This window comes from Taurulus bubalis, assembly GCF_910589615.1.
Source record: "Taurulus bubalis genome assembly, chromosome: 2".
Lineage (NCBI taxonomy): Eukaryota > Metazoa > Chordata > Actinopteri > Perciformes > Cottidae > Taurulus > Taurulus bubalis.
The window spans coordinates 16,463,562-16,490,380 of NC_136590.1; the positions used below are offsets into that span (position 1 = coordinate 16,463,562).

Below are 26,819 nucleotides of genomic sequence, written 5' to 3' on the forward strand. Positions count from 1 at the left end.
GGCCATAGCACTTAAAAGAATAAACTTCATAATTCTCAAAATTCAGACCCTTTGCTTTTTTATTAAAATCATGTACAATGATACTTAAGTACAGAAAATATCAGATACTTTAAGACTTTTACTCAAGTAGTATTTTAATAGGTGACTTTTACTTTTACTGGAGTAATTTTCCAGTAAGGTATCTTTACTTTTACTCAAGTACTTTATACACCACTGCCGGTGAGTCACCTACTAACACCAAGCAAGACGCACTTAACGTTAACTGGTGAATGAAGCAGAGGTCACTGTGAGCCTGTTGTGTGTCTCCGATGCCGAGCCATGTGCAGTAGGAAATTCAGTGTCGATGGCAGCATGAGGCGAAAGCATTGCGGTGCTATAGTTTTTCAAGTCCTACTTGAATTGGGCTATGTGTGAAACATATTTAAGGATTCAAATGTCAGAAAAATCATTCTAGAATAGTTTGATGTCTATGTAAGCGTGGGAATGGCGCCGTCTTTCTAGACCTAAAAACGAGGAAACTTTGTTGATAGCAGTAGATCGCATCAACAGTGTCACCGGACGTGTGTGTGTGTGTGTGTGTGTGTGTGTGTGTGTGTGTGTGTGTGTGTGTGTGTGTGTGTGTGTGTGTGTGTGTGTGTGTGTGTGTGTGTGTGTCAGAGCAAAATTAAGATCACAGCGGTTTGTGCCTGCATTGAAATGGTCATCAGGGCCTCGTAGTCACTCGATACCTCGTTCATTCTCGTGTTCACATACTCTTTCCGAAGGGTTTTGGAGGGGCCTGTACTGTGTCTTTTATTTTTATTTTCAGTAATGTGGCGGTAGCGCTGTAGAAACAAGCCAACTTCCATGTTTTGTGTTTTTTTTTGAGATTCCTACACATGGGGAGAAGCAATGAGCATGGCGCATTTCTATGACTTAATTTCTCTTATACATGTTATTTAGTGTCAGCATCTCACTTAAACACTCGCATTAAAAAGAAACCTGTGTCCCCATTAAAGGGTGTTGTCTTATAGAAAACCTGCCATTTTGGTCGCTGAAGAAAATTAACTTATTTTAGATGTTGTATACAGAAGGAGGCCTATAAAGAGGCCTATAAAACCCAGCGAGAACTCAGAGATTCTCTCTGATACTGTATGTTTGTGTTATCACATACAGGCTAAAAAACCCTCTCTGTCCACATGCTGTACACATGCTCTCACCCTCATTTTGATTTCTTAGTGGTTGTCTTTATTTGTCCTTTCTCTCCGTTGTGGTAGTTGGCTTTGGCCTGCTTTTTTTTTGTCTGCCCAGGAGTCTGTTGTTGTAGGACTGAAATATAAACCAATCATGAAGGAGAAAAGAAAGAAGTGTCTCCTTTCTACATGGGGCAGGAGGTTAGGGGGGTTTGTTCCAATAAAAACATATTTTCAGATGTTCGAGTTATGCAACAGTCTGTGCAAAGCCGTCATCATTACTGGATGGGGAACACCCCTCCCCGACTCTGTTTTTCTTCTCTCTCACCCTTTCTTCCTCTCTGAAAATCCCCCCTTACCTTCCATTCAGTGCTACCTGGTTTACAAGGAAGGTTTATGTTACCAGATGCTAACGGCTGCCAGCTGGTCTATGCCTCACCTTTCATTTAACACTTGGGCTCTTATAGATTATTCTCTCTCCTTCAGCAGTATACAATTAGACCATAGTTGAACTACTTTTAATTGACGAGGTGTGACACTGTGACGGGTGCTACTGCAGCCAGGTCAAAGGCCACTCAACAAAGAACCTTTGACCACGCAGAGAGCACTCTGGGACTTTGCTCAGTACCTTTTTTTTCTTTACGCACAACATTTTTTAGCAGTATTCATATGGCTTTAATTGCCCATGGTACTCTGGGTGTTGTGCAGAAGGCTCAGTTGTTATTGTTGTGCTTGTTTTAAGCTTCTTGAAGCCTGATAATCCCGGTTTATATTCCCCCTTTCGTAAGTAAAATAAAAGCGACAACTCTATCTGCTTGGTCCAACACTTCACCGCAGTTATGATACATACATTGAGTAAAATATTTGAATCCAAGGAACCGCAGTATTTACCTGGCACTGCAGCTGTATTCGCGGGATCACATATCATGCAAAAATCCATCTTTTCCGGCTTCAAGTATTGTGTTTGTGCCCGATAAGCCAGAGCTCGGACCAATCCAATAGCTTGGACGCTATTGATGGATTTTCTTTGTGAAGAAGATGTTTTCGCTCTTCTACCGACTGGCTTCGGTAAGACATTTATTCATAGATGGTTCAACCAATCACGTTCAAATGATTTTTTTGAAAGCGTCTGCCCAAATGTACAGTTTCCAAACAAAGTTAAAGTTACCCCAATATGGCCAACAGCAGTACAGTTTTGTGCATAGGTGTACATTCTTTCCACAACATACTGTCGTAGTTAATAAAAAGGTCTATTGCAAAACACAACAGCAAGGGATTATACATCTGATTTTCCAGAAGGACTTGTACAATTGCTTCATATGTAAACGCATGCAGAGTTGGCTTACAAGCTTCTCGTCGTGCATTTAGAACTCTTCCAGTACAATCACAGAGCAGTAAGTGATTAAGGGCAGGCTTGCTATAGCACCGTTATATTATTATTATTTTTTTTTTTCAATTCAGTTTATTTTATATAGCCCAACATCACAAATACAAGTTTGCCTCGGAGGGCTTTACAATCTGTACACATAACATCCCTGTCCCGGGACCTCACATCGGATCAGGAAAAACTCCCCCAATAAAGATAGTAAAAACCCTTTCACAGGGAAAAAAAGGGGAAGAAACCTGAGGGAGAGCAACAGAGGAGGATCCCTCTCCCCGGATGGACAGAAGCAATGGATGTCATGTGGCCAGAATGAATAACGGAGTTAAGCACATTCAATGACTATGAAAGAAATTATTCATATAATGAGTAGTAGGCATGGTCCATGATCCAAATATCCATGAAGCAGAAGGAGGTAGAGGGGGGAGGAGGGAGGGCATCAGCAGGGCCATGGCAGCTGGCAGGACCGGTTCCAGACAGCCACGATCCATGAAAAAAGAATGTAGAGTTAGTAATGTGCATTGAAGAGACAATAATTTATCCAGAAGGGGAGAAAGAAGAGGAGAAGAGGAGAGGCGAGGAGGAGCGAAAGAGGAAGAGAAGAAGAGAGGAGGAGCTCAGTTTATTCTAAGATGTCCCCCAGCAGTCTAGGCCTATAGCAGCATATCTAGGGGCTGGACCAGGGCAAACCTGAGCCAGCCTTAACTATAAGCCTGAAACAGCCCTAACTATAAGCACTATCAAAGAGGAAAGTCTTAAGTCTACTCTTAAATGAGGTGACCGTGCCTGCCCCCCGGACTGAAAGTGGAAGCTGATTCCACAGAAGAGGAGCCCGATAACTGAAAGCTCTAGTCCCCAACCTACTTTTTAAGACTCTGGAAACCCTGCATTCAGTGAGCGTAATGCTCTAGTGGGGTAATATGGCACTATAAGCTCCTTTTTAAGATATGATGGTGCATCACCAGTTAAGGCTTTGTAGGTAAGGAGAAGGATTTTAAATATAATTCTCGATCTTACAGGAAGCCAGTGGAGAGCAGCTAGTACAGGAGCAATGTGGTCTCTCTTCCGCGTCCTTATTAGTACACGAGCTGCAGCATTCTGGATCAACTGGAGAGACCCAAGGGACTTACCGGAGCAGCTTGATAATACGGAGTTACAGTAATCCAGTCTTGAGGTAACAAATGCGTGGATCAACGTTTCTGCATCGACGGGATGTGCCGGATCTTTGAGATGTTCCGTAGGTGAAAAAAGGCAGTCCTTGAGATCTGTTTCACGTGAGAGCCAAAGGACAGGTGGTGGTGGATGCCAGAGCGATGCCATCCAGAGAAACCATATCATCAGATAATTGATGTCTGAGGTGTTCTGAGCCGAGTAAAATAACTTTCATATCGTCCGAGTTGAGCAGCAGGAAGTTGCAGGTCATCCAGGTTTTGATGTCTTTAAGACACGCTTGAAGTTTAGCGACCTGGTGGATTTCATCTCGCTTGATCGACAGATATAGTCGAGTATCATCGGCATAACAGTGAAAGTTTATGGAGTGTTTTCTGATAATATTGCCTAAAGCAAGAATACATAAGGTGAATTAAATTGGTCCAAGCACAGAACCTTGTGGAACTCTATGACGAACTGTGGTGGTCATCGAGGCCTCATCGTTTATAAATACAAACTGAGATCGATCTGATAAATACGACTTAAACCAGCTTTACCTGCTGTACCTTTTCATACCAATCGACTGGTCTAGTCTCTGTAATAAGATGTCATGGTCAATGGTGTCGAACGCTGCACTATGGTCTAACAAGACAAGTAGAGAGACAAGTCCCCTACATTCACAGCCATGACTAGACGAGGCGGTCTGAGGGCAGGGCATTTTTGTCAACAGGAGGCATGTTGTTGAGTTCCAGTGCCAATTATAGAAGGAAGCCATTTAATTCCTGAAATTTTCCTCATGGGCACCTCATGTGTGGTTCACCTGAAACAGGGTTGCCCGGTCTTGTTTGTGATGAGTGAGGGAGGTTTGCGGAAACTACTAATTGTTGTGGGAAGGTTAATGGAATGTGGTGGGGTGATTGTTTTGGGCAGGTCCTGCTGAAGGACACGCCGTGCCAAGAGGGCCATTATGTTCCACGCCAAGGGTAGAAAATAGAAAACATTGTGGCTGCAGTCACTTTTTCCTCTCAACTTCAGCCATTTTTGAAGATAAACAACAAATTGAAGGACATTTTTTGCAGCTCATTGGCTATTTCATTTTGCAGCTATAATGTTTGGGGTTCCACAGCATATCATAGCAGTGGACAAAAAGTGACGACTGCCCTGTGCACAGTTCACCTTGGCGTCAAGTCTGACAATCCCAGTCAACCCTTAGTTTTCCATTAACTCCTAAACTATTATATACTGCTGTATGTTCTGATTGGAGAAATGACAATGACACAGCCAGGGCTGAAACATCTAGACAACCCCCCCGTGGCTTTTGCATGCATGTTACTCTGCTGTCTTGTCAAATCTCAATATCAAAAATCAGTATGATTTTAAATGTCGTTGTACAAGAAAACCACCACCATGTTTTCAATGTTTATGCCTCCGGTGGTCCAGGTTACATTGACCGACTGGAAGCTGTGGAGGAGTTTTCCATTCATTTACATATCCACAGGAAGTCACTGTTTCTGCAAGACATTCAAACAGTAATCATATCCTGCCTGCTTGCCCAAAGAGCAGTGTTTCCTTTTTGTTTCATAACCAGAAATGTTTTTCCTGTGACGGATAAAGAAAGACCCAGATAAAGATGTCCAAGGCCAAATAGCTTCACTGGAATGTTCTCAAAGCCAGAACTATGACAGCTAATTTCTCTTGCTAAACCGCCCAGTGTATTGGTCCTAATACGTAATACAAACAGCATGCTGAAAAAACATCACATAGCAGTAGTACATTTTAAAATTGGCAGACCTCCAGGAATCAGGCAGTCATACTTAATAGTTCATCGTCTTTGTTCTGTTTTTAGCCAAGCCGGCTGCTCTATAGAAGCCAATGTTGTACAGTTGGTTCACCACTTTGGTTCGGACTGAAATAATTCAACAACAGTGCAAAGAGCATGACTAAACATGCTAAACATCATCAAGTTGGAACTATAATTGCAAGCATGTTTCCAACTCAAAGACCAGCTGTCTCACAGAGCCGCTAGCATGGCTGTAGGCTCTAGTAGTTCCTAGTTACTTCGTCCTCTAATCGGTCCTTGATACTTAGTCCTCTAATTGTTCCTAGTTACTTAGTCCTCCATCCACACAAAGTACTAATTTCAGTGTGGTCAAGTCACGGGAAAGAACAACATTGTAGTTCTCACACACTATAACCACTAAGCGCTAAAACCATGAAACTCCCCTGCAAACTGCTGCTTCACTCTGTTGGTCAAGGTTACAATTATCACACAACACAGAATGTATACGTTCCTGTTAAGCTGTAAATTGTTGTCTTCTCATGATGTTTATGTTTCCACGGGAATCCCTGTGTCTTGTTGCGGGAAAACGATTGCAAAGGGGAACAGACTTGAGCCACGAGGATGAAAACAAACACACATGTTTGACATGTTTTGTCTCAGTTGATGATGTGTGTGATGCGGGGATTGGCTCAACCCACGCGGCGACATCCTAATCCCTGTGTGTGTTGTCATCTCTGTTTCCTGCCCAGACTGTGAATCATAACAGCAGATGGACTTTAATCACACACTCATAACAGACAGTGATTGTAGATAGCAGTCACCGTTTGTTCAAGGTGTTGTCTGTGTTTCCAGGTGCCCTGCGGTCATGTGTGTGATAGAGGTGTTCTGTACTGGTCAGCCACGATGTCACATAGTGTGCCGAGTTTTCATATTTGATATTCATACTCAGGCCTTTGTTTTATTTATAGGTTAAATCTTCTCTGTGCTGTATGTACAGTGATATGAAAGGTAGGAAAGCAATATATCCTTTTGTGTCACGCCTCATAAAACATTGATTCAGTCCAGGGGAAATGCGGCTTAAAGGTTTGCGCATGTGTGTATTTGCAGGCAGTAATTTCAAAGTAACCTTACCCTGCGAGTGCACAGGTGATACCGAGCTGAATATAGCCCCTTTATGGCCAGCTGGACTTGCTATTTAAAACAGAGCAGAGGGGCTGGGGGTGCGACCAGGGACTGGGGACAGGATTAGGATGCTTCTCCATTGATACTCCAGTCACACCAGTCCAATAGGATTCGCATTCCTTCTCCAAATGTTTTTCATAGAGTCCCTGTCTGAATGAGACACCTTTCCTCAAGGGCAGACTTTTTTTTCGGAATTGCAGTGGTGATTGGGTATCTTGTATGTGATTCATCCCAGTATCAGATTTCCCAAGTATCTCTGACAAAGGTCGATTATGTTGGATGAGGTCATCACTGAAAACAGTTAGTGCTGTTTCCACTCAGCCAGTATGAGGTGTTCATAGATTTAATGGGTCACCATTTTTGAGAGCAAGCCTGTGTAGTCTAGAAAGTGATCAGAACACATTCTGTTTGTGTGTATGTGTTTGATAGAGAGGAGTTATCATATGGCACCCCCCAGTCTGTAACAGTGAATGAATGGCAACAGCTGAGCAGGATAACTTGTGTGTGTGTGTGTGTGTGTGTGTGTGTGTGTGTGTGTGTGTGTGTGTGTGTGTGTGTGTGTGTGTGTGTGTGTGTGTGTGTGTGTGTGTGTGTGAGAGAATCAGGAGGAGCTGCAACCAGAGCAGTCTCTCTGGGCACTCTCTCTCTGCCACGCTCACTGCCGTCCTCTCTTCCTCCGCCACCGGCCTCTTTTCAGTTTCCTCGCCTCGGCTCCCATATTCTTTTCGTCCACGACTCGCCTTGTGGATTTCTGTACCCGTCTCTCTGGGAAACCTTCGCAGAGCACGGCTGTCGTGACTCGTCGGGCTCCCACTGCAAGTGAAGGCGAGGGCAGGAGGAAGAAGAGAGAGAATCTAAGACGGACCAATCGATTACTCTGATACAGAAGAGCGAGGCATTTGGAGAGGAGAGGCGGCTGCAGCATTTTTCCTTCACGTTTTGGTTTGAAAGGAGATTTTCTTTGGCTTGCATAGGGGTCATCCGAAGCATTTGCTTCACGTCCTTCCCGTAGAAGGAGAGGAGAGCCAATTGAAGGGACAGCTGTTGCAGTTTTCACACCAAGGACTCTTCTTTCCTCCCCTCTTCAGACAAAATTTGGGACTTTGGAGGAGGACCGCCGCTTTTGAATGAGAAGTTCAATGTTTACAAAATAATTTATCTCCTTTCTGAATGATAATGCTGGACACCAACCATTGCCTGTCCTTTGAGCCCTCCCCCCCTGGCTCTCCTCCAATGGGAGACGACATGGAGAAGGCAGGACTGATGATGGACCATGACAGACTTATCTATTACAGCCTGAAAGAAGGTGCGCGATCCGGACCTGCACATAGTCAGTAGAGACACAAGATATTTTAAATGATTTGTGTGTATGTAATTCAGTCAACAGGTTCATATCAGGACTTTATGGTTTCACATACATAGTTAATGGGGCTTTTCTAAAGTTAAGCGACTTGGTTGACTGGCCTGTGTAGGAAGGAAGGAAGGAAGTAGACGTGGTTATCTGGTCTCTCAGATAAACTTGTTCAATATACTGACAAACTTGACCACTATGCTAAATTTAGGAATGTGTAAATGACTGAGCCTGTGATGTTAAAGTCACATCGCATATTACTTCAGTCTGAAAGGGGCCCTGTGGATTAATGTTTACTCCCCAAAACACTTTGTGTGCATCATTGAGACCTGAAGAACCTGATGCTCTCATTTGAAAAGCCTTTTAAAAAATGTTTAACTTCGAAACCTCTATTGTGCGCCCATTTCACATGCCAGTAGTCTTCTTCAATTCCTTTGCTGGCTTGTTGATGCATATCTTGGCACATTACCGCCACGTGTATGTATGTTCAGTGGAATAGTGTGAAACCAATGGAGGGAGTGTGTACGCCTTCACCAAACATAACAGGGACCCACTCACATAAACATTGCTTTAAGTTATGACCAAACTAGCTACTAATATGTAATACTTTTTCTAATAACGTTCAGCAAAATTCGAATTATCTGCTGTTATCTTTTCAGTTTTAGTTGTAGTTGTGTATTTTCTGTTGTATCAAATGTGATGGTGTGACACTCACCGCCTCTGTGCATGTTTGGATTTCGATGTGATTTGGACATATCTGAAATGAGAGGAAAACAAAAACATATTTTTTCATTCAAAGGGAAAACTCAAGGCACACCAACAGTGAAATAATATCAAATACAAGCCTAATATAGCCTAATTTGGAATTGTTTGCAGTCAGTGCAGAAGTGAAATAAGCTTCAGTTTGTTTATAGGGGAAAGAATAAAAAAGTGCCATACATGTAGCACCATTAAAAACAATAGTGTCCCTGGTTACATGCCCTCTAGCCTCTTTCCATTCTCACTGATGTGTGAAACATTTGCTCTGCTAAGCCACTGCGTTCATCATTCTGTTCAACAGATACAGTTACACTGCAACGGTGCGAATGATGAGCTCACGCAGAAGAACATTTAACAGGCTTTCCGGCGCCAATGCCAAGCAAAAAGTTGGCGCTGAAGGTCCGTGCGACTTGTGTTCATCAGCTGAGTGTGTGGTAGCGTAATCATGTACTCGGTTTCCACCCTCGTGTCCACCATTTCACCCAGGGGAGCATGCTACCTTCTTCTGAGCTGCTGTGGTCCATGTGTAGGCTTAGCTGCCCGGGGGTCTTGAGGACAGTGACGAACTCAAACAGATCTAGTGACGAATGAGCACAGCAGATTAGCCTAGTTGGCCACCAAGAACTTGGCTCTACCTCGCTGACGCCTCTTAAACATAACCCTTGGATTCCTCTTTTTTCGCTACTTTACTTTTACACTATCAAGTGTCTTGATCACAAGTGGACGGTCATGTATGTGATCTCTGTGCCGGTGTATGCACACGGAATTCCTTAACTTCCATGTCTTAATACTGTAGGTCTGGAAACTGCATAAAATATTATTTTATCGTCTCACTAAACAACTGCCGTGCAACTTTTAGCTTTTTGTGTAGGGATGAATATCGTTAGGATTTTATCGGAGCTTATCGGTTCGGTTCCTTATTGACACTCTTTATCGGTTCTTTTTCAGCTGCTTCCCTTATTATTAACTATGTATCAAACAACTAAATATACACTGACAGACTTATAAATTGTTCCCTAAATTCCTTTGATTCCACTGTTGAGAAAGGGTACAGGCCTTGAACAATACACTGAGTAACAGGCCTCTGACACTCGTCCACTCTCTCCTGTGTCATCTTCCCTGTAACTGCTAGTGTGAATGGACTTTTGCTGGGACCAGTGTTGTTGGTAAAATAGCTTTATTTTAAGTAGCTTTCATTGATTAGCCTGTTTTTATGGTCAAACTCTGTATGGCATCGCTAACATTACTTGCAGTGGACGAGGACGGACTGCTGCTCGTCAAACAGTCGAGAACTGCGCATTTCTGCAGATTGATGTTCTGCTTGTTGGCCAAATGTTGTGATAAACTGCTGCCGTTTCCTCTCTTACTTATGAAGGTGTTATTGCATTTTGATACGATAGTTTTGAACATCTGTGTGTGTGTGTGTGTGTGTGTGTGTGCGTGTGTGTGTGTGTAATCTGTGTATTTACTCCTTATCGGTTCAGAATCGGGTATTGGGGGCATCCCTTGTGGTGTGTCATAGTTTGTAGCGGAGAGATGGCTGTGTTTAAATACTGAACTTGTCTGAGATGATTACTTGATCAACAGAAACTTAATCAAGATTTGATCAATGTTATGTAATATGTATCAAAGGAATGCTGGTTATAGCTTTAAGGCAAAAGTCTTAACTGTGTTAACTGTTTATCTCACTCCTGAGCATCAATTAAGGAAGTCTGCTTTCCTCAACGTTTAAACAATCCAAATACTTCATATCGTTGATAATAGCTACTTTCTCAACTGCATGTAAACACACTCACTCTCAGTACAGTCTAAAGTACTCGTCTGACACTAATGCAGAGCTTACTTTTTGTTAAGGATTATATTGATAACAAATTCTGGCCTCCATTTGTTTAGTACTTTTTATTTGTGTCTCTTGCTTGTATGATATTTGTCGATACTTTAGTCGTTACTACACTATCTTATGATTTGCTTTCCTCACATCAGCCCACAGTTTTATCACCACTGCAGCATTTCACACTTGGCACCGTCGCGAGAATGTATGAGGTGTCACTGTGAAACTTCTGCATTCAGACCACTAGGAAAATGATGGCTGATGCTATTTTTTTCATGCACAAACTGTCTCTACCTTTGGTTGATAAACTAATGATATCAGCCATGTCCAGCCACTGTGGCACCTGGACTAAACAACTAATGCAACTTCCAGTTCACTATCTGCCAGAGATGGGGAATAAAGAGAAGGAGTGCAGGAGAGAATACATAAGTGAACTGGAGTGTCCTCTCCGTGTGAAAGAACACAAGGAGGCAGCATGTGAGATGTGAGGCTGGGATAGAGTGAAAGTGTAAGATTCTCTTTCCCAGAATAAACCTCTTCCTTGGAAGTGCCAAGTGGCTTGGCATCTTATCCTTAACTCTGCCATGTGTGTCCCTGTGTGTCTGTTATTTGTGTTTGTGTGCGAGTGCCGGTTCAGGCAACACGTGAGTTTCCTCAGCGTTTGTGTGTTTGGCGCTGTGGGAAAACTGATCTCTCAGCTGCCGGTGCAACATATACTTGAACTCGCCTGGCTGTTATTGCTTGCAGAGGAGAGTCTCTAGTCCCTCACGATGTAGAGCATCCACTTGTAAATATAATTGAGCGGCGCTGGGCTCGCCAGCGAAGCTTCAGAGCCAAAGAATGACATTTATTTGCACAGTCTCTGACGTTAATGTATGGAACTTGCAGCGTTTCCGTCGAGGCCTGGTACGTTTGGTTCGCTAGCCTGCGAGCACCAATGATGCCACTTTGTACGGAAGGAACAGGTGCTGCTTGTGTAGCAGACACAACCCCACACAGAACAGGACAGCTGGTACACGTGAAACCAATCTCATCCGACTGGAGCTAAGTTGAATGTCTGTGTCGGGGGAAAAAAAACGTATTTGGAACAATAATAAGTCATTCCATCCGCTGATCCTATCAAACTCTGTAAACTTAAAACCATATGAACAGTAAGTGTGTCACACACTTACATTCAAAACAGGCAGTTGCCAGTGGAAGTATAGTCCATTATCAGTTACTTTTGGACCTCAGGAAAAGCATCATACCACTATCGAGTGTTGGCAGTGACCTTGTAGTTGTTCTCTACATTCTTGTCATGGTCGGTGATGTGTTTGTAGTTGGTGAGTGTTCTGTGTGACTGACTGAAGGGTCACTTCCCTAAATTCTCAGTGTTGTAGTGAAACTGATACTGCAGCAAATAGGGGTCAGTTGCAGCTGTCCATATGTTGTTTTTAAATAAATATATTTATTGGCATATTGTTAGTAGAAATTCATCACATGCCTCGTCACCCTCATCCCACGTAGACATTGGTACACATTGTCCATTTTGTATTGCAAATACAGCCCTTCAACCTGGGCTTCATGGCTATATTCCCATTCTTCTTTTGTTATCGCTGTTTCCAAAACAACTACCGGTATACCTACTCCATTGATTTAGTTTTAAGCAGGTCATAGAATAAAGATACTTAGCCACTTTTTTCAACATGGAAAGAGGTGTATATAAAAGTGAGTGATTTTGTGATGTATAACCTTCGAAGCTGTTTGAATAAATGTGTCATGTATGTCATTATTGTATAGACAACATATCTTGTTCAGTTCTCTGTCAGCCCATGACTTAAACCAGGGTTGTCAAACTCATTTTCACCCTGGCCCACATCAGCATCATGGTCGTCCTCAAAGGGCCGGTTGTAACTGTAACACTGTATACATTTAACTCCTCCCGAACATAATGTTAACTGTCTTTGTATTTGATTATTGTTTATTCAAGTGTAAAAATATTGTACATGCATTTATATAAATGTAAAAATATATGGAAGCAAATTTCTCTGTTACTATGACAGAAGTCCATTTAATTTAGGGTTAAGAAACCCACATTGCTAACAATCAAACTTAAAACAGAAGAAAATAACAAAGATAAAGATCAAACGCACGTTATTATATTAACTTTCTTCAAAGCTTTTTTGTCACAGTTGAGAAGGACATAACTGGTCCAACAAATAATTGTGAGCAAATAAAGACATGCATGTGGTCTGGGGCAGTGGTTCAACTGGTCTGGGGCAGTGGTTCTGAACTGGTCTGGGGTAGTGGTTCAACTGGTCTGGGGCAGTGGTTCAACTGGTCTGGGGCAGTGGTTCTGAACTGGTCTGGGGCAGTGGTTTAACTGGTCTGGGGCAGTGGTTCAACTGGTCTGGCTGCAGGACCCACCTTGACCCCTTAATGACGAGCTGAGATCCAATGCGAGGAACATTTTCAACTTCTCAAATTGATTTAATGATATGGTGCAGTTTAAACCTGAGAAAGTACACAATATCACAGTATGCCAACACAAAAAAATGTTTGAAATATTCCCTTTTACACTCAATTAAAAACCAAAAAGTGCATCTTAAGGACATGAGGTAATACAACACACATAATATTTTTATAACTTCAGCCTTTTTTAACAGACTCAGTGTTTTCATGCACAAACATGGAATAAAAAAGTCGGTAATGAAGCTTAACTATCACAAATAGTCCAACAAGTAAACCCACGCAAGTAAAGCGTATTGTGAATGCAGCATTGAGGAGTGTGAATAGATGGCACTCCGCTGCATAAAAAATCTCCTTCAAAATAAAAGCACATACGAAATCCCCTTCAAAATAAAAGCCCATGCAAAAGTCCGCGATTCACTGAAAACGGGTTCGTGAAGCTGTCGCGGGCCACATAAAATGACGCGGCAGGCCTTGAGTTTGACATATGTGACTTAAACCAAGAATCACGTGTTCCTGGTGTTACGTTCCTGTTCCCAAATGACTTAAACTGGGCATATTTAAATTGTTATTCTGCCTCGAACATCCGTCTGGCAGGCGAACGTTCTCGGATGGACGAGCCGGCGATCCTTCGGCTTACCCCGACGTGAGATATATATCGTGTGTGTATATGTATATGTATATATATATATATATATATATATATATATATATATATATATATATATATATATATATATATATGGAAAAAAATAAAGGATTATTAGGAACACCATACTAATACTGTGTCTGACCCCCTTTCGCCTTCAGAACTGCCTTCATTCTACGTGGCATTGATTCAACAAGGTGCTGAAAGCATTCTTTAGAAATGTTGGCCCATATTGATAGGATAGCATCTTGCAGTTGATGGAGATTTGTGGGATGCACATCCAAGGCACGAAGCTCCTGTTCCACCACATCCCAAAGATGCTCTATTGGGTTGAGATCTGGTGACTATGGGGGCCATTTTAGTACAGTGAACTCATAGTCATGTTCAAGAAACCAATTAGAAATGATTCGAGCTTTGTGACATGGTGCATTATCCTGCTGGAAGTAGCCATCAGAGGATGGGTACATGGTGGCCATAAAGGGATGGACATGGTCAGAAACAATGCTCAGGTAGGCCGTGGCATTTAAACGATACCCAATTGGCACTAAGGGGCCTAAAGTGTGCCAAGAAAACATCCCCCACACCATTACACCACCACCACCAGTCTGCACAGTGGTAACAAGGCATGATGGATCCATGTTCTCATTCTGTTTACGCCAAATTCTGACTCTACCATCTGAATGTCTCAACAGAAATCGAGACTCATCAGACCAGGCAACATTTTTCCAGTCTTCAACTGTCCAATTTTGGTGAGCTCTTGCAAATTGTAGCCTCTTTTTCCTATTTGTAGTGGAGATGAGTGGTACCCGGTGGGGTCTTCTGCTGTTGTAGCCCATCCGCCTCAAGATTGTGCGTGTTGTGGCTTCACAAATGCTTTGCTGCATACCTCGGTTGTAACGAGTGGTTATTTCAGTCAAACTTGCTCTTCTATCAGCTGGAATCAGTCGGCCCATTCTCCTCTGACCTCTAGCATCAACAAGGCATTTTCACCCACAGGACTGCCGCATACTGGATGTTTTTCCCTTTTCACACTATTCTTTGTAAACCCTAGAAATGGTTGTGCGTGAAAATCCCAGTAACTGAGCAGATTGTGAAATACTCAGACCGGCCCGTCTGGCACCAACAACCATGCCACGCTCAAAATTGCTGAAATCACCTTTCTTTCCCATTCTGACATTCAGTTTGGAGTTCAGGAGATTGTCTTGACCAGGACCACACCCCTAAATGCATTGAAGCAACTGCCATGTGATTGGTTGATTAGATAATTGCATTAATGAGAAATTGAACAGGTGTTCCTAATAATCCTTTAGGTGAGTGTATGTGTGTGTATGTATGTATGTGTATATATATATATATATGTGTATATATATATATAAGTATGTGTATATATATATATATATATATATATATATGTGTGTATGTATATGTGTGTATATATATATATATATATATATATATATATATATATATATATATATATATATATATATATATGTGTGTATGTATATGTGTATATATATATATATACAGATAAAAAATATATATATATATATATATACAGATAAAAATATATATATACACACAGATAAAAATATGTATTAAAAGTGATCAACAGCTTGAGGTTTCATGGAACGGCGTGGAAGTGGTGTGACGACTATTTCATATGGTTCTTGATCATACAGCAAGCTGTTGTATCTCAACTGTACTTTGTCAAAACTGTTCCAAAGTTAACATGCTTTATGAGAGTCATCGCTTGAAGACTTCTGCATGTCAATATTAACTCATAGTCAAAGCGCCACCTACTGGGAAACTATGGCAATTTGAACTAGAAATGAACGAAGAAAATGAAATTGGCTGACTTCTGGTACGGTTTAGAGCATGGTCCCAAGAGAGTTATTTGTATGTGTATATGTGGTACATACACCTATCAAATGTTGTATATCTATGTTGAACGTACTGCAAGGGCTGCTTTGTTGAATTTAGATGAATTTACCCCAAAGAAGTTAATGGGTCCTTTTTCTTTTGAACACAATGAGATACAAACAAGCTTTTGATATATTTTTATGAAATTTAACCTTTAATGATCCACTGAGAGTTTGGTACAAATCCAGCGTTTAGGAAGATTTAAGGAAAAAATAGTTTTTTATCAAAATTCAAAATGGTGGAAATTCTAAGTAGGCGGACTTTAGTGCGACCACGTACTTTTTTGTAGAGCAGACACAACCGGACATGTGTGCCAAATTGCAGGTAAATTGGTGATAGGGGGCAAAAACTGTGGGCTTCCACAACTCACAGGTTGTCAAAAAAAAACAAGTTTATTTAGGGAGCGCTACCTGACTTCCTGTATGGTTTAGAGCATGGTCCCAAGAGAGTTATTTTTAAGTTTACATGTGTTACATATTCCTAGCAAGTTTCATACATGTAGGTCAACCGTAGCGCTGGGGCTGGTTAATTGAATATTTGTAGGGGCGCCATCGAGCCGAAGTTCCAGTTTTGAGTCATTCAAATCACATCAGGCAACTACATCTTTGCCTTTAAATGTGTTTGGCAAGTTTAGTTACGTTTCGAGCATGCTTAGTCCCTCAAAAGTACTTTTGTTGTTGACCGCAAAGGATGCGTCGCCACGGCAACAGCGTTTCACGAAACATCAAAAGGTTTGTGGGCTGGCGTCATGAAAGTCTTATGTTTGTCTAGAAGTAATTGGAAGTTGATCTGATTGGCTTGCTTCTCTTAGTCGGTCAAAGTATAGAAATATTTACTTCCTGTTACCATTAGGTGGCGCTATGACTCTAATTAAAAATTAGACAGCACATGTCTTCAGGCCTGGAGGCTGATCAAACATGTGAAATCTGGAAAGGATCTTATCATGTGGAGTCGAGTTACATCGGTTTATTCGGTCATGGCGAAGGATCGAACTTCTCCGATGCTCCGACGCGACGTTGTTCAACGGATCCGTACAATCTTCAAGGTGATGCATTATCAATGTCTTAAGTCTCTTCCGACGCATTTGGAGAGGGATCTGAATAATCTGTGAGGAGCACGGTATACAAGTAGAAAACATGTAACTTCCTGTTGCCTATAGGTGGCGCTATGACTAGGATTCAAAATGATCATATGGATGTCTTCAGGGTTAGGAGGTCATGACATATGAGAAATATGGAGCAGATTACATAATGTATGGCCGAGTTAAAACAACTTCCATTTTCATGGAAAATGGTGTCTCTTTGCCGCTGCTCTGCGCTCACATAGTTCGATATTTTTTAAATCGTTATCTTTTCCCTGCAAAGGTCTCAACATCATATTGACCGAATATGAAATCAATCGTATTTAATCTCTAGGAGGAATTCATCTGAATACAACGCCTGGAAACAAGGAAAATGCCAAAATTGAGCGATTCACTGCAGCGCCCTTTAGTGTTTAAATATTCTGGAAAATATTGGGTACATATGCTACAACTTTCATAAGATAGGCCAAGTCACTTGGAAGTTATGTGTATTGCCATATTGAGCCACGCCCCTAAGAGGTTCATTGGTTAATAACTTCTGAACGCAATGAGATATGAGACACCAACGCAAAGTTGAAAGTATCCTTTGGTCACACTGACCCAATGATGATCCACAGAAAGTTTAGGAGAAGTGGACAATAATGTGTTTTTTTTACAAAATTCAAAATGGCGGAAAATCTAAGTAGGCGGAGCTTAACGGCACGACAAAAAAAATTGTAGAGGAGATGGAACTGGACATGTGTGTAAAAGTCAAGTATATCGGGCATAGTGGGTGATGGCTATGGGCTGTCAAACATAAGTTGAACTGTAGGGGGCGCTGTCAATAATATTGAAATTTTACGTCAGTCAAAATACTACGTCAGTGCTCGGGCCCTAATTATGATTCTGACGCTAGACTGCGCTTTCAGCCCAAGGGATGATTTGTAAAATATGTTTCACTTCAAAGGGTACTTTGTGTCTGCTGAAGGTCAAACATGGACCTCGTCCTTTTGTTCACTGCTGTGTTCCTTAAAACTTTGTGTGTTATTTAACAAGAGCTTCCTGTTTTTAAATGACAGTGCGATTATATGCACCATTTTCCTCCTACTCTCTCTAATGGAGGCTGGTCTTATTTCAGTCTTCATTCAAGCCCCCCCCCCCCCTCCCCCCTCCCCCCTCCTCCTTTCTGGTTCATCTTTCTTGCTTTTCTTGTTATATATACGTCTTCTTTATTTTTTCATGTTCATCTGCGCACACTTTTTTAAACTCGAGAAACAGGAAGTGTGTCGAACGCTGCTCACAGCCCAACTTGTACCCGCCTCCAAACTTAAAAAAAAAAAAAAAAAATGAAAGAAGGGGGAAATGAGTGGATGAATGTGGTGTCAGAGAGTGCACATCCTCTTCATGTCAGTCCAAATGCATTCGGGTTCCTGTGCATGGTTATGTATGTATACGTAGCAGGTGGACTTTTGATCAGTCGCCAATAAAGACAACAAGGAAGCTTCAAGAGCTCAGACCTCCATCGCTGTAGTTTCTTATACTCACCGGCCGTCATTGACTCTCTCTTCTCCTCTTTCTGCTCCCTCACCTCTCTGGTCTCCATGCAGTCCTCCAACTCAAACTCCAGCAGAGACGTACAAGAGAGGAACTGGTCAGCCAAGGGATCATGCCACGTAAGTCTCAGCTTTTAAGTCTCTGAGTTCAAATTTACTGTATTCTGCAAATTTCCATATTGTCGTTTCCTGTTAACATATAGATGCATATGGTATAATGTTCCATCTACAGTCATCTGCAGGGATGCACATGCTCTGTATACACACTACAGAAAAACCTCCAACTGAAATACTCTCCTAAAGATTTAGTGTTTGAGTATGTAGCACAGCAACGTAGTTTTGTATTTAGCTTGTGGAGGGTCTTGATATTATGATGCTTGATAGAAACTAAAGTTGGCAAATAAGGCAGTGTGTCTGGGCCTTTGAGCCGAGGTCAAACTGTTAACCCATTAACGTATCTTCAGTTGACACTTATGAAGGTTGAGATGTTGTATCCAGGTTTTCGCTGAACATGTCTGCCCTTATTTACAGATGTTAATGGTACAAGTGTGTGTATTCTGCCTGTCACATTTGTTGGTGTCTTTGCACCACTTTGTGTTATCAAATGGGGCAGCTTCCTCTTTTCTTTCCACTTCCTGTTTCAGAGTTCCGCACATCACAATAGGCAGCGATATTTTGTTATTATTTTCCTCTGTTTGTGTCGAACGTGGGCAGTAGGTACCAGACTTCTTTTCTTTTCTTTTTCAAGAAGACCCTTTGTAAGAAAACAACATACCTATCATTCATCTTCATACAGTACATTAATTCCCAGGTAGACAAAGTCTACAGTAGAAAAAAGGTCTCCAAGGGAAAGCAGAAAACCTGACGGGCCCAGTTCAGATAGAGAAACTAAAGATGCAATGAATATTCAAGGTGAGTCTCAAGAAGGGAAGATGGAGAGGTTATTTGCAAACTTTCACTGGTGCGAGGTGCACCAGTGGACACTCAGGTGGCCAGCATGGAGTCTCACACTCAACACTTCTTCTTTTTAACAAGGGCAGGCACTTTCCAAAAAATACTTGACAGGGGATTGGATGACCGATCTGTCAATCAAACTTGCTGAAGCCTGTCAAGAGAGGAGTAGAAACCATTTTTTTTCATTAAAAAAAGCTTTCAGTGCTGTTCTTTGTTCTACTTAAAATACTTTTCAGTTCTGATATAACTGATGCTATTGAGCTGCTTCGCCAACCAACATGTGCCACTATGTTGGCTGTCAAGGCCCCTGTTGAATTATAGAATAGTGACGATCATACGAACTGCTAAAGATTGAGGAAGGTGCATCATTTATTAACTTTCAATGGAATAATTTCATGATTTGTCCAAATTGTGATCTATATCAATAATGGTATAATAATAATAATAATAATAGTGGTAAATAGGGTCTGGTTCTTAACACTATTGTGACATGTTGACGACCATGTTGCCCCGCTGTATAGGACACTGAGTGCTGGGAACTGATGAAGGGTCAGTGCTACCGTGGTATCAAATCATCACACTGGTTTTGCAAATGTAGGTGGTGTGAATTAGTAACTTTCCACCCTCCCTCCCTCAGTAACCGCTGCTGGGTGTTCTCGAGCAAGGCACTTGAACTCCTACTTGCTGCAGTGATGCTCCTAAATTGCTGTTGTTGTACTGTGTTGATATGTGAAGCAGGCTGTTCTGGAAAAGAGAGCACAAAACATTAGCAGAGGTTAAATGCATCGATAAGCGGTAACGGGGCTGCTGTGTCTACTCGTGTTTTTCAACATCTGAGATATTTTGTATAGATTGTAGGATCTGTGTCTCCGTAGCCATAGTCATGTTCCCGTTAATGAAAACTGATTTGAAAAGGCTTCGTCTTTGTCGAAAGATTTCAGTTCCACTTTGCATGTTCAGATCATTTTCTGAATAAAATAGTGCGTCGGGAGCACCATCTTATATGGAGCGTTTTAAAATCAATAGTTCATTTTGAGAAACATGTCCAGTCACTGGTCTGTTTTCTTCGGGGTGAATCTCTGTTTTGTTGTCTCTGACTCTGTTGCTTCTTCAGCGATTCGGTATGGCCAAGTAAACAATACTGATGGTGTTTGAATGTTTTATGGTTTCTGTGAATTTGCAAGTATAAAAAGTGATTGATTCGGCAGTCATGAAGAGCAGCTGTTCAGAAATTTAATTGCATTTCATCCTTGCTGCTGAAACCGAATAAAGTGTCAATTAGAGCTACATAATGAGAGGGATTAATTCTGTCTGTTCAGTGGGAAAACTCCATGGCTCATTGCTGCCCAAGGATTTTTTAAATTAAGTCACATTTTCCGTTGCACCGCTGTCATTGTCGGTGAACAAGGTGACTGAAGGCCAATATGACTCGAGGCCGATTTATTTATTTATTCTCTCAGTCAACCTCTTGTTTTATGAGCAAGAGTCTTGTTGAATTTCAGCAGACGGAAGTTACAGGATCAGCTGAGCAGTTTGTCTGCTGTTTTGTTGTGATCTTAACCGTTGGTTATGTCACAACTGATAGGTCTTCTTCAAACATCAGGAGTGGTGACATGAGGAATGCCTCCTACCCCACCCAGTCATATGTGGCACATACAGTTGACGCCCCACTGTAGCCAGAATGTCCACACTCGCACTCCATTGGCAGACAATTTCACCAGCTCTTGACCAATCCGATGAATGCCATGTTGCATCACAGTAACTGCCATTAACCTCCCAATATCCTTCCCCAAATACAGTTGACATCTTTGTTTTTGCCTGTTTGGATGCTCTTGGTGTACAAGTCGTACTCGTGAAAATGCTTTGTTCAGTTTGGCTAGTCATGATATTAATTTGGAAATTGTGCTGTTGGACCGGTATCTTGATGGGACCAAACCGTGTTACGTACAGACTTTATTTAAGTAATATATTTAGTAAGACTAAGAGATGGAATCAAATCTGTTAAACGTTTCTATGTATATGGAATATAACTTGCTTTCATAGATTTTTCTTTTAACTTAAACTTTGGGTATTTGAAGTTTGGGATTTTTTTTTGGCTTGTTCAACAGGCATAGTTTCTCACTCACTCACTCACTCACTCACTCACTCACTCACTCACTCACTCACACACACACACACACACACACACACACACACACACACACGGTACCTTGCCAACAGTCATGGCTGAGTGCAGTGATGAATGTAGATTTTCTTTATGTGCAGTAGTCTATCCATCACTCAGCACTCTCCTCCGTCTTCTTGCTCCTTTTTGAACGAGTCATCCAAAATGTATGTCCCTCAAACTCTTAGACCCTGTCCATCGCTCAGACTTAACACAGACGGTTGACCTTTTTTATAGAGTTTTGGAAGCCTGCTATCCACCATTCTCTAAATGCACCATGAAAGTCGGCGCACGCCAGTAGTTTCTTCCGTTTAAGATAAAACTATCGTGACGCAGGTCTATTGTGCTGATTTATGAAAAGATTAAGAGATTAATCAGAATATATGCACGGCTATTTGGTACACAAACTGTTTTGCTATCTTGTTAAGATTAAGTTGTGTTTGGGGTTTTGAGAGTTACCCAAACATCAAATAGTGCCTCTTTTCATGTAAAAACTCACAATTTTTTCCCCCAAATATAGATTCAAACCAACTTCTTTTCTCCGTTCAAACTAAAAGAAAGGATACACGGGACAACGGAGGTTACAAAAAGGCAGGATGGTTACATTTAGGCTTATGAAATTGATTGCAGGTACAATTTTCTGTGACAGAAAATTGTGCTTTAGTCCTTCACACACAGCGTGCAGCAGTGGCCCATCAGCCCACTGAGCTGTCATCAGAGTGTGTGGTGAGAATAGCACTCCTGACCTTCTCGTCCTGCAGCCACTTCTGCTTTGAATCGGTCTTCCTCTGTAGCTGTAAATGTTCTCACATTGTCACTCGCTGAAAGGACCAACACGTCTATCATCAGAGTCCTTGTGAGCTGCATTCATCTCCCCTTCACTCCTCTCTCCTTGCAGCACTGAAGAGCCCAGCAGCCTTTCACGAACAGCGGAGGAGTCTGGAGCGAGCAAGGGTGAGTGTAAAAAGTACTGTGAGCCTTTTCAATGGACTTGCCTTGTTGAAGCTTTGGGGGGGGGGACTTTTACAGTATGTATGTACAGCATAAATAGCAAAGTAAAATTGGTCATTGAATTCTACTGTCATTATTGACACTTGATACTATGATTGCAGGAAATAACAAATGAAAACTTAAGGGAACCATACACAAATTCTCTTTAGGTAAAGAGCTGCACAACGCAACTGGGTTGCTCAGCATTAATAGCATGTTTTCTTTTTCAAGGTCAGATCTTCCTCTATCTGCCATCATGCAAAGTTGATGCTTTTAGTTGTAGCATAGTTAGTTTTTGCAATGAGAACCATCTTTGCTGAACAAACAAAGAAAAAAGCACTAATAACCCACAAATAAATAAGAGTGACGTTACAGTATTGGCAATATAACAAGATTTCAACTCAATGAACCGATCTACAGCAGCAGTTTATTGTGTTCATCAAGCTCTTGTAGCATTTCAGCTATGTGTTGCCTCTCGCCTGTCCTCCTTGTTTTCTCTCTATCTATCTATCTATCTATCTATCTATCTATCTATCTATCTATCTATATATATATATATATATATATATATATATATATATATATATATATATATATATATATATATATATATATATATATCCATATCCATATCCTTTTGGTCTTACATCTGCCACTCGTCCATAATGTGTTTCCCCCAGACCGAGGACTATCTGAAGAGAAAGATCCGGAGTCGTCCTGAGCGCTCTGAGCTGGTCAGGATGCACATTCTGGAGGGTGAGTTTTTATGGAGATCTTCACTTTGAAGAATTTTCTTCGCGATTTCAAAAGTGTAGAATGAAAGGCTTGAATTAGGTGAAAAACATTACACTTTATTAAAAAAAAAAGGAAGCATACGGTAAACAAAACGGAACCAATTCCATGTCATAAGGTTTATTTATAGTTCCTATTTCAATTTAACTATGGTCTGAATTTCTAAAAACTGTAATTTCTTAGAATTTGACAAACAATTCAACTTCCTGTCTTTATAGATTGGCTCAAACATATTTAAGGGATAATATGCCAGTATGCATATCTTGCAGATCAAAATGAATCGCTTGATGAATACATTTGCGTGCACATTGTTTTGCTGTGTCCTGCACAGAGACGTCGGCAGAGCCGTCCCTGCAGGCCAAGCAGCTGCAGCTGAAGCGAGCGCGACTGGCCGACGACCTCAACGACAAGCTCTCCCACAGACCTGGCCCCATCGAACTGGTTCACAAGAACATCCTCTCTGTCGACTGCTCGGTGCACTCACCGCTGGGTAACTACACACAAATGTCTTCAAGACATGTACAACATGTGCACCCCTTTCCAGTGGCGGCTGGTGAAATTCTCTTTTTGAAGGGCCATCTAATCAATTTCAGCAAACATCCCAGTCTGATTCAATGCAAAAAAAGGTATCAAACACGCATTACTACTTTGCAGTTAAATATTTAACATTTATTCCAACACTTTGACATAATAAGGACATCTTATTAATATAATTCAGTATATTAAAATATATATATATATATATATATATATATATTATTATATTAATATTAATTAGGGGTGGGGGGAAAAAATCGATTCAGCATAGTATCGCGATAGTTTGCGTGGCGATATTGTATCGATACACGGAAGCCAAGTATCGATCTTTTTTTTATGTAATCAACTATGGGAGGCATCGGAGAAAGAAATGAGAAATGCACAAACATGCAAGACTCGTGATGACTTGTAAACACAAAACAACAAGCTTTTAAAGGTGCATTCAGACCGAGTGCAAAGTGAGTGTTCTTTACTTTGCTTAACGACAGAAATGTGCTGAATTGGTTGGAGCCATACAGCTTAGGGCCACATGAGGCTCCACAAGCGAGTCAATCCCCATTGAGCCGCAGTGTTAAAATACCAAACTAAGCAGCAGAAATAAAATTGGTCTGTGTTGTTCCCGTAGCTGCGCCTACGGTGTATGAATGGTTGATAATCCTGATGTGGCGCCTTGCATGGTAGGTCCTCACATCAGTGCGTGAATGGGTGAATGATGTCATGTAGTGTTAAAGCGCTTTGAGTGGTCGGAAGACTAGAAAAGCGCTATACAAGTACAGGTCCATTTACCATTTACTCAATGTGAACTTTATGGGTGATGTCAAGGAGACTTTGTCCATACTTTATAAAGTCTATTGCTAAAACACAGTCCTCTCTATTATTGAGTTGCCATTATACCGCTGACTTTGTATCCAATTGCACCACCTCTAAAATCTAAATTACGTTGTCTCTGAACACACCTTTAGCTGTGTAATTACAACATCCAGGTGTCTACACACATCTACATATGTAATACAGTATTTTAAGGGTGATGTACAAACACCCACTTCTTTGTAACCACAGTTGGCATCATCCTACTGGATATGATACCATTAAAACTAAGCCTAATGACACAATAACTATGTTTGGACATAGTCCTGTTTTGAAACATGCTACATAGTGTTGTATTACTTCTCTAAAATGAGTCATTGCTGTTCAGCAATCTGATAAACAATGATGACTGTTTTACTGACAGAAATTTAATATTTTTGCCCTCTGGCTACAGTTCATAAGCCATTTTTCCCTATTTTACGGGAAGTTATAATAAACCACCATGAGATCCCATGATTAACTTGTTTCATTGAATCTGAAAATGTTTCGCAGATTCTCAGAAGGGAGAGAGCTCGTCTTTAGACGAAGACAGCAGTGATGCGCTGTCTCCAGACCAGCTAACCAATCATGACTCTCCCCTGAGTGCCGTCCCTCAGCTGTCCCCTCCTGACGTGCTCACCCAGAACGGGGACATGTCCCCCACACAGGTACCATCACAGCATCTAATTTAAATTTTAAAGTTGATTGCTTGAACTTTAAATAATTCAAACAAAGAGAATTTAAGTTTGAGGAACTTTCCATAGTCAGTCATAAAACAAAGCAGGGCATGATAAACTTGATCACACATTAACTGGAGTAATATCTTCTCAGTTTATCACACAGTCCCCTCCTCCTCCACCACCTCCTCTCCAGGTGAATGGGTTAGACTCCTCCCCATTCCCAAAAGTGACAAATGGGACGATGGTGACCTTAACAAACTCCCGCCCCTCTACTGGACACGTCAAGGTGAGGGTAATGCTGGTTATTTTTCTCTTTTCCCATGAAGTATTTCCCTGTTTCAAGTTGAACATCCTGCCAGTTGGATGACTTATGAATGAATCTGACCTTAATCTCTATTTGTGGAGTAGCTATAACTGGTGAACTCTCCCTGATCTCTTCATTTCTTTACTTCCTCCTCCCCGAACCATTTCTCACGGTTTGCGTCAGCAGTCTCAGACTAAGACGGGTTCAGACCGTCCTTCACAGAGACCTAAGAAACCAAAGGACAGCAAACCCAAGGTCAGCAAGCTCTTTGTGTCGTTTTTATTCTCACTGATGCAGGAGTTTAGGTTTGATCGAGTGCAAAACACAGTGTTGCTAAGATTGTGCTTGTCAGATTTACCCAAGGAGTTTATCACTCCTCTAGTCCATCAAGGTGCTCTCCCTGTGCGTTTGTTGTCAGTTACCTCAGGAGAAATTCAGGGCTTCTCTCTAGGCTCAACGTTTTGACATTTATCAATTATAAGAGTAGAAATCCATCATAGTAGGGCACCTGCTGTATCCTCAATACACCGGAATGCGGACTTAGTTTTTTTCTGAACTGGAAATAATTACTCTTTGGCGGTAGTTATCTCATAACTGTCGATTGTCCGCCTACATGTACAGAATGCACACGCTTTATTCAGAGATTTCAAAATGTTTTTTGAATGCAATCAGTAAATCATGTAGACCAAGCGGAAGCAGGATGAGTGTCACACACTGATGACATCTAATAGTTTAAGTAAAAGTATTAAAGAGTTGAGTGGCCTCTTAACCCTTTCGTCTCTTGGGTGTAGGTGAAGAAGCTGAAGTACCACCAGTACATCCCTCCAGACCAGAAGGCAGATAAAGAGCGTCCGCCCGAGATGGACTCGTCCTATGCGAAGCTCCTCCACCAGCAACAACTTTTCCTGCAGTTGCAGATCCTCAACCAGCAACAGCAGCACTATAACTACCACACCATCCTGCCCGCCCCTCCCAAGTGAGTGCCAAGCATGACGGTGTGGAAGTGAGGATGACTGACTGCAGCAGTTTTATTCAAAGAGTCAACTAGTGTGCCACCCTCCTTTTTTCTTTCTCAAATTAAACCAGTAAACCTAGTGATTCATTTCTACAGCACAGGCCGTTTTCAATATTACCTTCTGTCCGCTGCTGTGGTTTGTTCCTTCCACATTAGTGGTTTATGAGCAGAAAGGATTTTAAATGTCAATCCCAACTCAGCACCAGTGGTTTGACAATAATGATTGATTGATAATTGATGTGACTTATCAAATGACACATATATCTTTTGGTTTTTAAGGATTAGAAGCCATCAGGGAC

At 41.5% G+C, this 26,819-nt stretch overlaps 1 protein-coding gene across 4 annotated transcripts in view; it reads left to right on the top strand.

The window, feature by feature from the left end:
• mrtfab (myocardin related transcription factor Ab) overlaps positions 1-26,819 on the top strand; it is a 44,309-nt gene that overhangs the window by 10,246 nt on the left and 7,244 nt on the right. For all 4 annotated transcript variants that reach the window (XM_079237518.1, XM_079237520.1, XM_079237521.1 and 1 more), the window contains exons 2-9: positions 18,293-18,358; positions 22,255-22,310; positions 23,027-23,102; positions 23,470-23,628; positions 25,035-25,189; positions 25,353-25,487; positions 25,692-25,760; positions 26,297-26,481. In XM_079237518.1, coding sequence (XP_079093644.1) covers positions 18,293-18,358; positions 22,255-22,310; positions 23,027-23,102; positions 23,470-23,628; positions 25,035-25,189; positions 25,353-25,487; positions 25,692-25,760; positions 26,297-26,481 — 901 coding nt within the window. The remainder of the gene's footprint in view (positions 1-18,292; positions 18,359-22,254; positions 22,311-23,026; positions 23,103-23,469; positions 23,629-25,034; positions 25,190-25,352; positions 25,488-25,691; positions 25,761-26,296; positions 26,482-26,819) is intronic.